Genomic DNA, 18,150 nt, shown 5'->3' with positions numbered 1-18,150 from the left:
TGTGTATGCATGCTCTTGTTGTTTGGGGTTTAATGTCATTTTCCAGCATCTGATAGCTGCACATGGTGGCCAGTTTAACTGGTGGAGGAAGAACCCGGGAAAACCCCCAGTAAGAACCACCAACCCATGGGAGCTACTGGCAAGTTTTCTCACATACCGACATTAGCTGATCCCAAGATTCAAATCCATGCAGACAGTGCAATGGCAGTGACTGGTAAAGATGAGCACTTTAAACCACTCGGGGCCCCTGTACACATGTAAACAGGCCTGGCATCTAGGAATTTTTTCACGATATTTTGCCGTGTGCATTTGTTTACCATATATACTCGCTTACAAGTCAGGTCTAACTGCAAATGACAAACCCTAATTTGCATTCACATAATATGCCCACAGATCAGGGTCTGTCTTGATTGTTGTACTGATCGCGGATAACATACTGTATAGACCCAGATATGTGTGTGCATTAAACAACAATAGATCTGGATCCATAGTTTGCAGTTGGACTTGACTTACAAGTGAGTACATGCAGTATTTGTTCTGACATTGATAGACTACCAATGAGTCAAAAACCAATTTACATTTAGATACTCTTATTTTAAATAATTATGTTCACAAAAAAATATAAAAGAACATCAAAAAAGTTTTTTTGACCTTTATTTTGTGATGAGCTTTATGATGTCTTCATTTTTTTCAAACCTACCCAGGTTGAAGCTAGACATAGTGCACTTGCATCCTTACATCTAGCAGCTGTAGTAGCTCAGTTGTTAGGGTGTTGAAGTCATTTTCCAAGGGTCGCTGGTTGGCTGTCTTGGTGGGTCTTTGAGAAAGGTGCTTAGCTTCCATTTCCTTAGCATATAGCCAAAAATGTGCTAAAAGTGCTGATAAAGCCATGTAAAACATCCATACATCTGTTTACACCTAAAATTATTGTTGGTGTTGAAGATTTTATTTTCCTTTTAGTTTATTACCATTTTATCCCACCCTTTGTGGCTTTTGAATATAACTCAGGGTCCACTTGAGCTTTTGAAGATAGATCTTGGCGCAGGCTTGACTTGTGGGCCATATCAATTTTTTTGTGAAAATGTTTGAAGGATGCATTTGATGAGTAATATATGAACTTATAATTGTTTTCTTTTACATACCTTGCAATTAATGTTACTTTAAACTTTAAAATGTTTGTTGACAGGGAACAAGTCGACCATCTCATTACCATGTATTATGGGATGACAATCGGTTCACTGCAGATGAACTACAAACTCTAACATATCAGTTGTGTCATACGTACGTACGCTGCACTCGAAGTGTGTCCATTCCTGCTCCAGCTTACTATGCACATCTGGTGGCATTCAGAGCTAGATATCACTTGGTGGAAAAGGAACACGACAGGTAGGACACAAATTACTACAGCATTAGTTGATATTATTGTTTTGGCATTGCTGCTGTTGTTATTATCAGCTGCATCATTTCCTTAAGTTTAAAATACATTTTTTTGAGCCCATAAGTTTAAGGTCTTTTTGTTATGAATAATTACAATGCTAAGACAGTTCATTGTGTGATTTGCTCACTCACCTCTTTGGCATATTGGTGAAGGTCACCATCAGAAAATTGCGTAAAGGTTTTGATTAAAGTATTCTTTATTTCTTTTTTCTAGTTCTAAATCACTTGATAGATCTATTACTATTTAGGATAAACCATTTTGAAGCTAAGACATTTTTTTCTGCAATACAGTTGTTCACTGTTTTAAGCTTGGTCTCAGGATTAAAATCAGAGAAAATTTGTTTTAAGGTTTTGGTTCAAATTTTTCACTTGCTTATATTGCACAAACTCCTTGATGGATTCATTTATACTTTGAAATTGTCGTTATGAAACCAAGACTATTCATTTTCAGACTAGCACTCAACCTTTTGACATTCTGGTCAAGGTGAAATGTTTTGACTAAATTCTCTATGGGGACAGCATGCAGGTCTTGGCCTGATTCTTATTCATGTTATGAAAGAATTTCAGTGAGTTGTTATTGACAGTTGTCTGCACCAATTGAAGGAGGTAGCTGCCTCGAATGATGATTTATTGTTGTCCTCAATTACTGGAGGCAATAGCTGCCTCATATGATGATTAATAGATAGATGTCCATAACTCCTAGATGAGGTGGCTGCCTCGTGATTTATAGATAGATGTCCATACCTCCTAGGGGAGGTAGCTGCCTCATGATTTATAGATAGATGTCCATACCTCTTAGAGGAGGTACCTGCCTCATGATGATTTATAGATATATGTCCATAACTCCTGGAGGAGGTAACTGCCTCATGATGATTTATAGATGTCCACAATTCCTGGAGGAGTTGATTGCATCAGATGATGGTTATAGATAGCTGTCCACAATTCTTGGAGGAGGTAGCCAAAGAATGACTAGATTAGTTATACTCAGGGAACATTGAACATTCACTTTGAATACCAAATTATTTTAAATTAAGTATATGCAGCACAGCAGAAATTAATTTATTTGTTAGTCTTCTCAAGTCACAGTCACTGAAGGACTTAAGAATGCATAATTACTACTAAATTCTTTCATCTTTGGTATTTTGTATGGAGCAACCAATTTTGATGCTGTGATAAAATCTTGAACAACAAAAATAAAGCAGTGGGATTGATGGGCACAAATTATTACACAAGATTATTAGATATTGTGATGTACACCAAAAAACACAGGTCCATTAAGCACACAATGATTGGTATAAAAGTATGGTATAATGGGAGTGGTGATATTTGATTGAAGGAACCATCCATGCCAGAAATCACCAGATGTGTATTTTGTAGGGTTGTCACTATTTGGACACATAACTACAGCTACAGAGATGTATTTTAGCAAGCTGTTGATACACATCTGTCTTGATAAATAATTGAACTTCAGCAAAGGGAGACAACACTTCAGACAAAATTATGGAAAGAATGTGTAGATGGGAAAATAAGTCTGATGTTATAACTGTATTATGTAGATTAATTTTTGTAAAAGTTCTTGTGCAGAAATAAGGTGTAGTTTTTCCCAAGATTCCGAATCTAAACATTTCTTTTTTATGTCATTTTAGTGGGGAGGGAAGTCGCCACTCTGACAACAGCGAAGACAGAACTCCAACAGCGATGGCTCGTGCAGTAACTGTGCATCCTGACACTATTAAAGTTATGTACTTCGCCTGATTTGCTAGTCTTATCAGATCATTTCAAGAAGGCTACTGCAAAGATCTCACCTCATCAACAGATAAATGCTAAAATTGGGCAGTGTGGATATCTGGTTTCCACTAGGAAGTCAAAGACATATATAGAATGTCTTGTGTGCTATTTTATTATAGATCCTTGGACAAAGTGAAAATCTGTGATAGTTTATACAAATGCTGCCTACACTTTTGTGAACTGGGAACCAATGATGGGGCATTGTGATGATTGTGAACTTAGTCATGATAACTTCTTGTTCACAACATTCCCTTTTCCAGTGCTTTAGAAATGTTTTTCTATGTTACATGAATGTATTCTTGTCTGATGGATCATTTCTTTCATGAATTCTGGATTCAGTCTTTCAGGTACAAAGTGCTACACTAAGCAAAATGTCAAAGACATAACAAAAGAGCAAATTATTCCAATCTGCCATCACAGCTTGTAATAACTGATATAATAATAAACATTTGTGATATGCAGACTTGGATCATTTTTAGGTTTCACGGTTTTATTAAAACTTAAGCCTTCTAATGCGTACTATTTATACACACAAATTACATTTGTCTCTGTATTTCTTTTTTAAAGACTGATACCAATAAGGATTTCTGCACTGCAATAGATGTGATGTTGTGGTACAGAATGTAAATAAATGGGACTATATGCAGGTTCAAAGGTCATTCACTTAGCCAAATGATTATTATGGTTTTATTTTTGAGTACACCTTTGTGGAAACATGAAACAGAGATGACTGTCGCCAATGTCCATTCAACTGTCGGCACCATAGATTCACATCAGTATTTAAGTCATTGTATTAAACTCTGTGTTAATGTGTTTACTTAATGGTGTTAAATGGTAATATTAATTAAAAATTTTATTTCTAATCATTTGCTCTACACTGCAGATGAAAAACAGAGTAGTATGTTTGAATAAAACAGCAGATCTTTATGCCCCTACAATGTTACTGGATCTTTTGCAATTCAGGCAGTAAACTTGTTTTAGTTGGTGTATATGAAAGTTGATTGAGCAGGTAGGTAAATTAATTCATTTATAAATTCTGGTAAAAAAACTCTTGAAAAACCTTTGCATTGTATGGTGCTTCCTTGAGTATGACAGAGGACTGAGCAACATTTGTCAGCTGTTGTTACCTTGGATTGAGTAACAGATTGTTCATAGGATGCATTGAGGACAGTGGTGTTATTGTTGATGTTTAGGTAATCATTGACGACTGTGGTGATATTGTTGATGATTAGGTAATCATTAAACAGTGGCGTTATTGTTGATGATTAGGTAATCATTGAGGACAATGGCGTTATTGTTGATGATTAGATAATCATTGAGGACAATGGCGTTATTGTTGATGATTAGATAATCATTGAGGACAATGGCGTTATTGTTGATGATTAGATAATCATTGAGGACAATGGCATTATTGTTGATGATTAGATAATCATTGAGGACAATGGCATTATTGTTGATGATTAGATAATCATTGAGGACGACGGTGTTATTGTTGATGATTAGGTAGTCATTGAGGACAATGGCATTATTGTTGATGATTAGGTAATCATTGAGGACAATGGTGTTATTGTTGATGTTTAGGTAATCATTGAGGACGATGGCGTTACTGTTGATGATTAGGTAATCATTAAACAATGGCGTTATTGTTGATAATTAGGTAATAATTACAATAACAATAGACAGCTAGTTAAGAAGCTAAAGTCTTTTCATAAATAAGCAAGATATTTTTTTCTTCAAGAACACAAGTCTTTCCAAATTATAAAATCAAACTTCTTTATTTGGGCACTAAAGCTTTATATTATTGGAAAAATATTCAGAATCCATGCCATGATCATGATATATGTGAAATCGTGTTACAGTGAAGCATGTTATAATGGGCTTTTACTGTATGAAGTAAAATGGACATCATCTGTTGTCCTTTTCTATGCAAAAATGCATGGTTGTTCCTTGGTTATCCTTGGAAGGCAGACTTTATTCCCACCTATATTTATGCCAACCATGATACTTAAAGGTATTCAATAAGCAGAACAAAGTTAGCATTGGATGTTAAACCTAGTCATTCATTGTTATTTGGGGGATTTGGGATAGGGTTAAGTTGATGTTGAGTTTGAGTAAAGTTTTTCAACCTCCCAACCAACAGCCATTAATATCTTGGAATGTTTTTGCTAGCCAATAGTCAGTACACAAGTATGATGGGTCATTCAACCTTTATTTTTTAAAAAGTGTTCTGTGCAATACCTGAGAACTGTATAATTTTTTAAAAAATGTGTTGCTTTAATATTTTTACAAAGGCAAGACTCGGCTAAACTTAAATGTGGAACAGTTCATGTTATGTAAGAGCTAATGATAAAAAAATTTAATGCTGAAGAATTTTATCTTTGATTAGTGTTGTGCTCTTATAATTCACTCAGAGATCGTCATACAGTTTTTCTTATTTGAATACTAATGCTGTATAAGTGACAGTCTTTTGAAGATGGGAGACCTTTGAACTCCAGGTAGCTTGTAATAAAATTGGACATTTACCTTTTCTGTTATAGTTTGGAAAAATATTAAAAATATTTGGAAAATGAACTTTGACCTTATTACTGACTTTGTTATGAAGTTGTTGATGCAATTGCTTATGATTAATCTTGTGTGGCTTTAGATTTCATAAAACAGTTGGAAGATTGTTGTTGTCAGGACTCTGTGTATATACTGTTTATGCAACAGTTGATGTATCTATCAGCCAGAGAGGTCTTCAAGGTAATAAAATGCAACATAATGCTACATTAAACGGCATGTGATATCAAGACTGAACAAATTTACCTTAGAACTTCCATCAGCTTCATCGCATCTCACTGGACATCGATAAAACCTCCGCTATGGCCCACCAAATACCTATGGTCTGTTTTTTCATCATTATCTCATCTGTGTCCCACCAAAAACCTGTGGTCTGTTTCCTCATAATTATCTCGCCTGGTTATAAGGATAAGACAGCTTATGGTATTATTGTTTTTTGTCCATCATGCATTTTCCATTCATAGTTGTTATTTAAAACTTCACCAGTTTTGTACATAGTTTTACTGGGAGCATTCTTACATCAAGGACTTCCTGATTTATTGTTGACCCGTTGTCCAGTATGCAAATGCAACTAAAGTATGAAGACCTCTAAAGAGAATTTGACCAAAAGTCACAAAAAGCATTGTTGCATGAAGTCCTATCAAGTTTTTGAAAGTGTGCCTATCCACGATCAAATATGTCAAACTTTAATAAGGAAAGAAACCTGCTGATCAGATTTGACATCCTAGTATGTCATCCTTACAGTGGTTTTTTTTTAATGAATACAGTATACCATCAGATTTGTCTTTTTTTTTTACTGAGAATATAAAAAGCTTTAAATTGCTGCTTCTGTGAAAAACCTAAACATAGTTTGATAACTTTAAACAAAAAGCTTTAATTGCTTTAAACATTATTTACACAAGGCTGATACACTCTAAAATACAAATAGAAAACACTTTTATTAAACAGTTTCATATATATGGACATAATTTAACCAAACTTGACCAAAAAAGTTCAGAAAGGGCTTTTAGATTTCGGCAAGTGATTCCAATCTGCCATAAAATATGGCCACCATTACTAACAATAGTTAAACCTTTAAACAACTTATTTATAACAAAATTTTTTTAAATCCAAATTTGGAAAAAGATGAAAACTTTTAGAGGAACATTGAAATAATTTGTTTTAATAGCAGTCAAATAGCATTAGAAGAACTTAGAACAGAAAGCAATTGACAGACTCAGATTATTGGCCAACTGATTTTGCATTTGGCTGTTATACAAATGTCAGGCTGGTGAGCGATCTTGATTGTCTTAGGTCTCTTGTAATTTAAAAGTGTGAAAATCCTTTAATCTTCTATTAAGGTCTTTTCATTGCTTCAATTAAAATGGTGCCTTAAATTGATTTGGACATTAACTGTTCATTAGGTTTGAAAAGGTGTAAATTGACATCAGGGAATAGAAAATTAAATGTAGGTATAGTCTTAATTATGCACCATTTTTAAGGGTTATAATTTATTTGATGAGCTCAGTCATAAATTAAGGTCACAGTCCTCACTGTCTCACTTGTACATGTGTACAACATGAAATAAGGTAACATTATCCCTTCTTATTTCAGGAGAGAGCGTGTCTCATGTTTTATTTGTTAACTTTTCTGTAATGTTATATTGTTCTAGTCCTGCGGCGTCTGTCACTAACTCCATAACAAGAATTTTAAAACGTTTATCTACAAAGTTTACTTTTTCACTATCTTTAGAATTAACACTACCTGTAGAGCAAATATTGCATGTATTGACGAGAGCAGAATCTGCCCAATTGTTACATTTTGTTTTTAGCTTTTGACACACAAATGCATTCTTTTGCATATTTACAGTTTAAAATGACCTGATCCTTTTCAGTTTTTGCCCCAATCTCAAGGATCCAGAATTATACCCCCAGAAATAAAAATATTTTATCACTTACACTGTAAATAGTCTTCAGCCATTTTTACTATATTGACTGTGTCTATCTCATCCCAAGCTATGAAAAGACCCGTTGTCATGTATGTCATCATGGGACATTTGTTCGTCACTATGACTGTTCATGAGAGTCATAAAATGAATATCATGTCAGTACTGCCTTATAAATTACATAGATGATGGAATGTAGATATTTATAAATTTTTTAAGACTTTACAGCAATTTTTCAATTTTTTTACCGTTTTTAAAATTCAACATTTTTGTCACAAGACACCATACCCGATCATGATTAAGTAAATATCACTTGAAGTAAACCAGTAAAATTTTATATGCATGTTTGAATGTATATGAATATGTTCATGCAGTTTTTCAAATTTGCCTAATTTGTAGGGTCCAATTTGGACATGTTTGGTTGCAGAACAATCTACTAACAGTATTACACAGTGTGAGTAATAGTGTTTTACAAACACAGTTTTGTGTTTTTGAATGGAAAGTCATATTGACATGATCTTTTAACCATAAGACTTCTTATGAGGTTCATATTTCTAAATAAAATGGTGCCAGTCTGATGTCTAAAATGCATGCCATAGTGGCCATTTTGAAAATCACTACCTCTGAATGAATGAATGGTCATAACAGCATGGGGATTCTCAGAAAGACATTTTATAATGTTTTGTTAATCTTAAATTCAAATGATCTGACAGTATTTGTGGCCATCTTGAAAATCTTGTTTTCACTACTCTTAAATGGAAATTCACCTTGACATGGGATTTTCATGAGAAGAGTTCTTACGGTGTTGTTCATAAATGAAGATAACTAACCATCAGGATGACCAACATGCTGATTATCTTGAAACTATTGCCAGTCCCAAATGGATGGCTATATCAAGACCAATAAACATGAAATTATTCTTCCTGCATGAAAATTGTGTCAGTGAATATGGCAGTTACGATGGCTGTCTTGAAAGTCATTTTGTCATTGCTCTTAAATGAAAATGGTGCCAATTTAAATTTGAGCATTCCGACCACAGAAGCTAATTTGAAAATCATAAATAAAAAGTATCAAAGATGGCTTCAGTACTCTGCACTTAGTAGGAAGAAATGTGCTTCATGGAAATTCTTTTTGCCCAGTATAGTGTCAGTCCATTCAGAGGACTTTTCTTTGAATTACAGCATTGTTTGAATCCAGAGTTAAGAATGGGGGAGTTAGTAGTTAAGAATGGGGGAGTTAGTACTGTATTTACATGAGCAGGTTATTGGCTTTTCCTGTAAGTTGTGTGTGTATCTCAAAACTTTAAATTCTTTTGATGAGCCCTGAGTAATCTCTCTCATCTCTGATAAAAAGGGGATAAAAATCTCTTGTATATTATTAATTTAAAAACACCCCAAAACTTATAATCTAGTATATTTTGTTTCATGTGATAAATATGGAATTGTCACTGTTGCAGCTTACAAAGTTAGATTTCATTGTAGTAAATGTAAAGTAATATATATCAATTTAATGTAGTTTTTGTCGCACTAAAATTAAGATATTGTTTGTTGAATGGGTATATACTAGACACAGTAAATATCAGAAATTTGAAATGTTGTTTCTATTGTTTCATCATTACCATTTTTTTTCTTCAGATTATGAAAATCAGTTTTCACTTTTTTCAGTTATGAAAAGTTACAGCTGGAAGAGGTTAATGATAAAATCATGCCATATTCACAGTTACTTCCCTTTTTGTGAAGGATTTTTCTTGGTTACCTTAATATTTAGATAGTTCTTCACATCTTATCCTTTATTTCTTTCTTTAATGATATGTAAAACATATATTATCTAGTCCAGCATTTACCATTACATTTGAAGAGTAGTTTAAGAGTTTGATTTCATTTCTGTATTATTATTATTGCTTTCATTTTTGTCACGTTATTATTCTTACTGGAATTGCCTCCATTTCTTTCACATTTTAATTTTTATTACTGTAATTACCTTTGTTTATTGTGCACTCTAATGTGAACATTATAAACCAATATCTGTCATTGAATAATATGCCAGAAGATTAGGTCTACATTGCTTGTATGGAATCATGCCATGCTTAGAATTAATGCATTGGTCTTGATTTTCTGGCTCATTATGAAACAGCGTTCAGGGGTTGTGATGTCTGTAATAGAGTGACTATCATAGACCTTGATCTTATCTTCTGGTTCATTATGAAACAGCAGTTCAGGGGTTGTGATGTCTGTAATAGAGTGACTATCATAAACCTTGATCTTACCTTCTGGTTCAGTGACTAGCATAGACTTAATCTTCTGACTCATAAGACCGCAATTCAGGGTCTTGGATGTCCGCATGAAATCATTTCAGTAGTAGAAAGACCAAGACATTGATCTGATCATTTGGCTCTTTTTAAAGCAGCAGTTCTGTTTCTATGATGTCTGCATGAAATCATGTCAGGAGTACCATGATGAGCATAGACCTTGATTGTCTGGATCGCTATAAGACAGCAGTGTTGGTTGTGTGATGTTTGAATTAAATATTCAGTAGAATGACCAGCAAAGACCTGGACCATCTAGCTCATAAAGGAGCAGTTTAGACCCTGTAATGTCTGTACAGAATCAATGTAAATGGTAGATTAACTGCCTTAGACCTTCATCTTCAGGCATTGCGAGTGCACTTGTACAAGGGAATTTCAAAGACATATTGCCAATATCATATCAGCGTGGTTTGTCCTCCACAAACAAGAAACTCATTTGGTGGTGGTTCCCTTTTGTAGATTGTTCTTCTCTTGGATGTGATTTGCTGAACAATCCATCATTAAAACATGTGAAATGTTTATTCCTTTTTACTTGAAAATAGTAATGTATAAATACTCAGTTTATATCAGTTGATTGAAAACTATTGCTTTAAAGACATTTCAACTCCGCAAAATGCTATTTTTGATTAATTACTGTAGAGTTACTGCATGGGAGCAATTCCCTGTCAGAAAGGGAGCCAAATTGTTCATGGGTTTACTGTTTATGATTTAACTGCTTTCCGTGACAGAAATTAGACTTGTGTGTTCAGTGTTTATATATATAAAAACAACTGAATCATTTTATCATTTTGCAGTCATTCCTTGTTTTGTTTATTGCCCATGTCTGATAATATAAGGATTGTACATACTTTGCTGTCTTTTGTTTTGAGGTTGAACAATATCATGTTGTTTTGATCTGTTGTTCATACGTCCATACATATTAAATATAACATCACTTGCAAATATTTCATATGCTCCCCACCCCTCTTTTTGTTTATTTTAAAATTAACGGGCTATGATGATGGGTTGGTATTTCTAGCAACAGTTGCTGTGTAGTGGCTAGGACTGGGCATGTCAGCATGGATAGCTATAGTAGTCTAACAGCCATTGTGTTAGTGGCTAGGACTGGGCTTGTCAGCATGGATAGCTATAGTAGTCTAGCAGCCATTGTGTTAGTGGCTAGGACTGGGCATGTCAGCTTGGATAGCTATAGTAGTCTAGCAGCCATTGTGTTAGTGGCTAGGACTGGGCTTGTCAGCATGGATAGCTATAGTAGTCTAGCAGCCATTGTGTTAGTGGCTAGGACTGGGCTTGTCAGCATGGATAGCTATAGTAGTCTAGCAGCCATTGTGTTAGTGGCTAGGACTGGGCATGTCAGCTTGGATAGCTACAGTAGTAGAGCAGCCATTGTGTTAGTGAGGTCCTGGGTTTGAGCCCCAGTGCAGCTGTAAATTTCTCTGTGTTGCAATTGGTACCGCAGACAATGTTCCACATATTCACCTCCAATTATCAAGGGAGTGTGCATTTAACTGGAAATCGGATGTTGAGACGCTAGGACAGCAGTGAGAAGGTGTAATGGATTGGACTGGGAACATTGACTTGGATAGCCAAGTGTTAGAATGCCCATCTAGAGTTACGGAAGTCCTGGGTTCGAGTCCCATTCTAGTCATGCATTTTAAGCCTGTTACATGTGCTTTAAACTTGTACTTTAATATCACTGAACTAGCTTCATCCAGATTTGGCAGAGAGTATCCTTGCTTAAAGGTCTTTAAGTTTTTGCAAATGATTTTGACTTGCCATCAAATCTGTTTGCAATTTGACTAGCATAAAAACCTTAAGCATTTGCACAAATGATGCCAATCAGACATCCAATATGATTGCTTTTACAAATGAAAGAAGAAGAAAAATGCAGCAGAATATTTTAAAATATGCAACAGGAATACTAGAAACAAGCAAATTCGAAAATAAGTAAACAATATCTGCTGTAAAAATGCTTGACAGAATTGGACCTAATTAGAGAGAAGGCTTGAATGATGCTGATTTGTAATCAAATATAGCTACTGTTAATGAAATTATGAATAAAATACAGAAGTTGAAATGGTTGTTTTCTTAACAAAAGGATTGAAATTGCATTGGAGGAAGATTTGACAGAAGGCATCAAACTCATTTTTCTTGTTTTGTTCCTTTTATTTTCATGGAGAAGACAAATTTCTCAGTGCTGTAATAATAATCCATTAACTCTGTTAGCAAGTAGTTTTGTTCAAATTTTTTTTGTCTAGTGATAACCTCACCCTTAGCTTTTGGAAAAAGCTGGCCTTCCAGAGCTGATCATAGGTGTAATACTGTATGGTTTTTGTTTTACATCAGGGTGATTGTTGCATTAAAATAATCTACCTTCTTGTCTTATTGAACAGAGCCATTTTTTAGCTAAATTCTATGGAACAAATTAAAGATCCAGTATTTATTGAACAAAAGTTTTCCATAAATGTCGGGAATATAGAATACATGGATCCTTTCCAGAAATTGTTTTTCTTCCCACATAGCCGTTGAATCTAAAATTATATATTATAGAATAAGGCCAAATTCTGTATGTTAAGGGCACATCCCCAGAAGGATTGACAGTTTTTGAAGTCATTACTATTGTTGGGTATTGAATGTACAAATTTTAAATTGATACTAAAATTCAAGATAGTATTTATTCATGTATATACCAGAGTTTTATGACGTTTTGATGTATTTATTTACTTGTGTATAATACACGTTGGACTGCTAAGATAAAGTGTACACCCATATCTGCTGTTGTGGTGTGCACCATAAGAACAGGGTGTACGTGGCTTAATTGGATTTATAATTAGAACATCAACCCTGATCAACTAGTGTATGACATGACAGCAGTTGGGTTTTAGCAAAATATTTATTGATAGTCAACCCACATCATGTCAATTTACACCTCAACGAGTTCATCTTTCACCACCATCCATTATTTTTTGTCACTTTCAGAAATACCCATCATTGAAGTTGTATCGTTTCATGAAATACTTTTTTGTAAGTTTTTTAATGTTATGTGTATCTAAGTATCCATTTTTTTAAATCCAATCAATTCTTTTTATGTTGTTTTGTATAATTGTATTAATTGTATGTATTTTCACCATTGTATTGATACGTGATGTTGGGTCCACATAAGACAATGCTGTTTTTTTTTTTGTTGCTGTTGTTTAATTTGCTCTAAAATGCAGCTGACAATTAGGTTATTCATTTTATGCCGGTGCCCTTATTAAAAAGATCTTCATAGAATTTGTTTTGTCCAGTAGTTTATGAAGACTGAATTTACTGCTGTTTATACAGTGTAGATTAGCGTTTCAGTTCCTCAATGCACTAGTCCAGGTCAAAGGACCTACTTAGTTTTTCAGTGCCATGCAGTGGAAAGCCAGTCTATGATCTGGGGAAAAAATCAGAAAAAAATGGATAAAAGATGCCCCTGATTCACTCATTTGAGGTTCACAAAATTAAAGCTAGTCCGGCTCTTCTAGCGTTAATTTAATTGTGTATTAGCATAACAATTTTTTTAATGTTATGAACATTATGACGTCTGAGTTTTGATGATGATAACAGGTATGTAAAAGATGATACCACAAACATCCATATAGTGTCAACAATCTGGAAGGTTGTGTGGTTTTTACCCAGACTGGTGTTTGTAAATACTCTATGTAGATACAGTCAGGGAAGGCCAAAAATAGCAATGCACCAGCAGATTAGAGTTTACATTTTTGTTTTTACTTTTTAATTTGAGTCAGCAACATAGATCTAGATGGCAACATATCTTTACCATATTTATTCATGTATAATGCTCTTCCAGCTTTAAACAGCATTGACTGTGACCTGCTGGTACATTATGTCATATCAAAATTTACACTGTTCACACTTCAGAAAGATTAGCATAGACTCCGACCTACTGGTACATTATGTCATATCAAAGTTTACACTGTTCACACTTCAGAAAGATTAGCATAGACTCTGACCTACTGGTACATTATGTCATATCAAATTTTACATTGTTCACACTTTAGAAAGATTAGCATAGACTCGGACCTGCTTGTACATTATGTCATATCAAAGTTTACACTTATCACTTTTAACAAATAGAACAGCATAGACTCTGATCTGCTTGCTCATTATATGTTAGCTTGTCAAGGTTTACAATGTCCAGATTCGTTTGTTATAATAGTACAAGAAAATAGTGTAGACCCAAATTTGCTGGCACTTCATGTCAGGGTTTGTAAAGTTTACATCATTCACTCTTGGTAATAAATCATATCATAGACCCAGAATTGCATGCATCTTCTGCAATGGTAGGTTGGTGTTTATGCTATGCATTTGTAATAATAGCAACAAAAAAAATTGTATAAACCCAAATTGAATATTCACTCTGGTAATAAAGCATATCATAGACCCAGAATTGCATGCTCATTATGTGATGGTAGGTTGGTGTTTATGCTGTTCATAACAAGTCCATTCAGCAGCATAGACCCAGATCTGCAAGCAATTTATGAGGGATCTGGCTCTGCTTTTTTCTATTGGGTAACTACTGTGCTGCCTTTCTTTAGGAGGAATTACTGTTGGCACTACCCTGAGCTCTCTAGTATTCAAGACCAAGACATAGTACTGTGTTCCAGTACTGTTTTATTCACAGCCAAGAACTCAAATCAGCTAGGTAAAAGGCTGTAAAGAATGAAAATACAACTATTACAAGATACTACATTTATTACATTTATATATGGTCATGTGTATCTGTAGTAATGAAATAATGGGCGTATAAATGTTTTAAGTTTACCATACACCAAATAATGTATCTACCATGAATCTACAGCTGAACAAATGATAATTTATGAGCATACTATGTTGTGGGCTGTGGATTTAATGAAATGAGCTCTGAAAATACTTAGACAATTCTGCCTTAATGTATTACAAGCATAGAAAGGAAAGTCATTTTTTAGAAGAAGAGTTCACAAGAAGGGGACTAAATTCTCACAGGGCTGCAATAAGTGAACTGTCCTAATGGTTGCAGCATAAATATCAAACAAAGGTTGATTCTGCTTGATATATATATATATATTATAATGGCAGAATATACTCTTGTACATTAATATCTTTTTAATGAGTAAATATATCGATATTTCAGTTTTATGGTTCTAGAAAGATAATATTTTAAGCTATGGATGCATATTTTAGTTTGAAACGGCACGATGAATGAAATAAACATATACAGATATTAAGTGTACTTTTAATTTTATTCCCAATTTGAGTGAAATGCATTCTTGACGAAATTTACTCGTAAGAATAGATGTGTTGCAGATGTTGATAAGTAGGTATCACTTTTCAGGCAATAGATTTATCATCAAATTTTAAAATCCAGTGTTCCTGTTTTTCTAAAGTTATATATGATCTTCATCTCATGCTGTAATCAGCGTCAAGTTTGGTGCAGTATTACTAAATACCTACAGTTTGGTGCAGTATTACTAAATACCTACGGGGCCCCGAGTGGCCGAGTGGTCTAAAGCGCTCTTCGTTACGGATCACTGCCATCTTACCTCTGTCTGCGGCGGTTCGAGTCTAAGATTCAGCCAATGTGGGCATGTGAGAAAGCTTGCCAGTAGCTTCTCATGGGTCGGTGGTTCTTTCCGGGGTTTTCCGGGTTCTTCCTCCACCATTAATACTGGCCGCCATGTATAGCCTATCGTGCTGAAAAATGGCGTTAAACCCCACAACAACAACAACAACAACTAAATACCTACAGTTTGGTACAGTATTACTAAATACCTACAGTTTGGTGCAGTATTACTAAATACCTACAGTTTGGTACAGTATTACTAAATACCTACAGTTTGCTGCAGTATTACTAAATACCTACAGTTTGGTACAGTATTACTAAATACCTACAGTTTGCTGCAGTATTACTAAATACCTACAGTTTACTGCAGTATTACCAAGTACCCACTGTTTCGTACAGTATTACTAAATACCTACATTTGGTACTTTGGTACATTATTACCAAATACATACAGTTTGGTACAGTATTACTAAATACATACAGTTTGGTACAGTATTACTAAATACCTACAGTTTGGTACAGTATTACTAGATACCTACATTTGGTACAGTATTACTACATGCAGTCTGGTACAGTATTACTAAATACCTACAGTTTGGTACAGTGTTACTAAATACCTACAGTTTGGTACAGTATTCGTAAATACCTACAGTTTGGTACAGTATTACTAAATAACTACAGTTTGGTACATTGTTACTAAATATCTACAGTTTGGTACAGTATTACCAAGTACCTAGAGTTTGGTACATTGTTACTAAGCACCTACAGTTGGATACAGTATTACTCAGTAACTACAGTGTGGTACAAAATTACTATGTACCTACAATTTGTGCCCCAATACACTTTGAATCTTGTCAGCAGTATCCTCATACCATAAAATTGGTGAGTCACAGTGTTCTAGCCTGTACTAATTACAGGGTACTAAGACTTATCTGTATTAATTACAGGGCATTAAGACTTGCCTATACTAATTAATTTGAGCGGCAACCATTAGCAGCATTTGAACCTGTTTCTATGGATTTCGTACGTACAATCTTGACGAAGAGTGCACCAAAGTCGTGAACTTGATCCAGTTCCAACATCATTGCATCTTGAGTGCTTAGATCCAGTATTGCCTTCACTATATGATTTTATTAATATCTCTCTCTCTCATCCGGGGAATTCCCATCATTTTTCAAAACTGCCATTGTAAAGCCTCTGCTGAAGAAACCAACAATAGACCATAACGATTTAAAGAACTACCACCCAGGTTCTAATCTCCCATTCATATCAAAAATCTTAGAAAAGGTTGTTCTATCCCAGCTTGTATCTCATCTAAATTCAGTCTTTTTAGCAATGTACAATCTGCATATCGCCCTTGCACAGTACTGAAACTACTCTTCTAAAAGTAGTTAATGACATTCTCTCTGCGTTGGATAGCGGAAAGATTACAGTCCTCACCCTCACCCGGCAGCATTTGACACAATAGACCATGATATATTACTTCACTGTCTCCAGCACGTATTTGGCATTCATGATACAGCCTTACTGTGGTTCAAGTACTACTTGGTCAGCAGGACACAAATTGTATCTGCAAATGGAATACACTCCAGCCCAGTTGATCTATGTTGTGGTCTGCCACAGGGGTATGTTTTTGGACCTGTTCTCTTCATTCTGTAGACTCAGTCGCTCTCAAGTGTCATAGATCATCATCCAGTATCTCACCAATTGCAAGCTGATGACACCCAAATGTACAAATCTAGCCACCCAACTGAAGTTGATGCTACCATCCAAGGTGTAGAGAGGTGCATTTCTGATGTGAAATTATGGATGACATGTAACAAGCTGCAGATGAAGATAAAACTGAGGCCATTCTGATCACAACACAAAGACTTCCTCATTCACATCCTTTACCTCAAACAATAAATATCAGCAACACCAACATTAAATTCACACAATCAGTACGAAACCTAGGTGTTACTCTGGACAGTACTCTCACATTGCACCAACATGTCATGAACATATGCAAGGGTGCATATCTTGAGCTGAGACGCATCAGCTCAATTCGCAAATATATTTTAGTTGATGCCACTAAAACACTTGTGTGTTCATTAGTACTTTCAAGACTGGACTATTGTAACTCAATTCTGCCTGGTTCATCTCAATATCTGCTCCAGAAACTTCAAAAAGTTCAAAACACAGCTGGTCGAATCATACTTGGAGTACCACGATCAGAGCACACCTCCCCGCTGCTCTGTACCCATACACTGGCTATCCATTCGATCCAGAATCAAACACAAAATTTGTTCTCTGTGCTACATTTCACTGACAGACTCTAGTCCAACATACCTATCTGACCTCACCCATGGGTACACACCAGCAAGATACTTATGCTCCTCTTCTGACAATCGTATACTCATTATTCCCACTATGAAAACAAAAGTCATATGGACAGCGTTCTTTTGCATACCAGGGCCCAGCAACGTGGAATGAATTGCCCACCGAACTTAGACACAAAGACACAGTGATCACATTCAGGAGTGCTCTAAAAACTCACTTATTTCGACTGCA

General features: G+C 35.0%; 1 protein-coding gene across 14 annotated transcripts in view; it reads left to right on the top strand.

Moving 5' to 3' along the window:
- The window catches only part of LOC149774690 (protein argonaute-2-like), a 129,764-nt gene extending 114,503 nt beyond the window's left edge, over positions 1-15,261 (top strand). For all 14 annotated transcript variants that reach the window (XM_089944789.1, XM_089944785.1, XM_089944788.1 and 11 more), the window contains 2 exons: positions 1,187-1,386; positions 3,084-15,261. In XM_089944789.1, the coding sequence (XP_089800915.1) occupies positions 1,187-1,386; positions 3,084-3,192 (309 nt within the window). In that variant the 3' untranslated portion in view covers positions 3,193-15,261. The remainder of the gene's footprint in view (positions 1-1,186; positions 1,387-3,083) is intronic.
- The last annotated feature ends 2,889 nt before the right edge of the window (positions 15,262-18,150 follow it).

Source organism: Sinohyriopsis cumingii, unplaced genomic scaffold, assembly GCF_028554795.1.
Source record: "Sinohyriopsis cumingii isolate HCF-2022 unplaced genomic scaffold, ASM2855479v2 utg000160l, whole genome shotgun sequence".
Taxonomy (NCBI): Eukaryota; Metazoa; Mollusca; class Bivalvia; order Unionida; family Unionidae; genus Sinohyriopsis; species Sinohyriopsis cumingii.
This window is presented reverse-complemented; position numbering and strand designations above follow the sequence as displayed.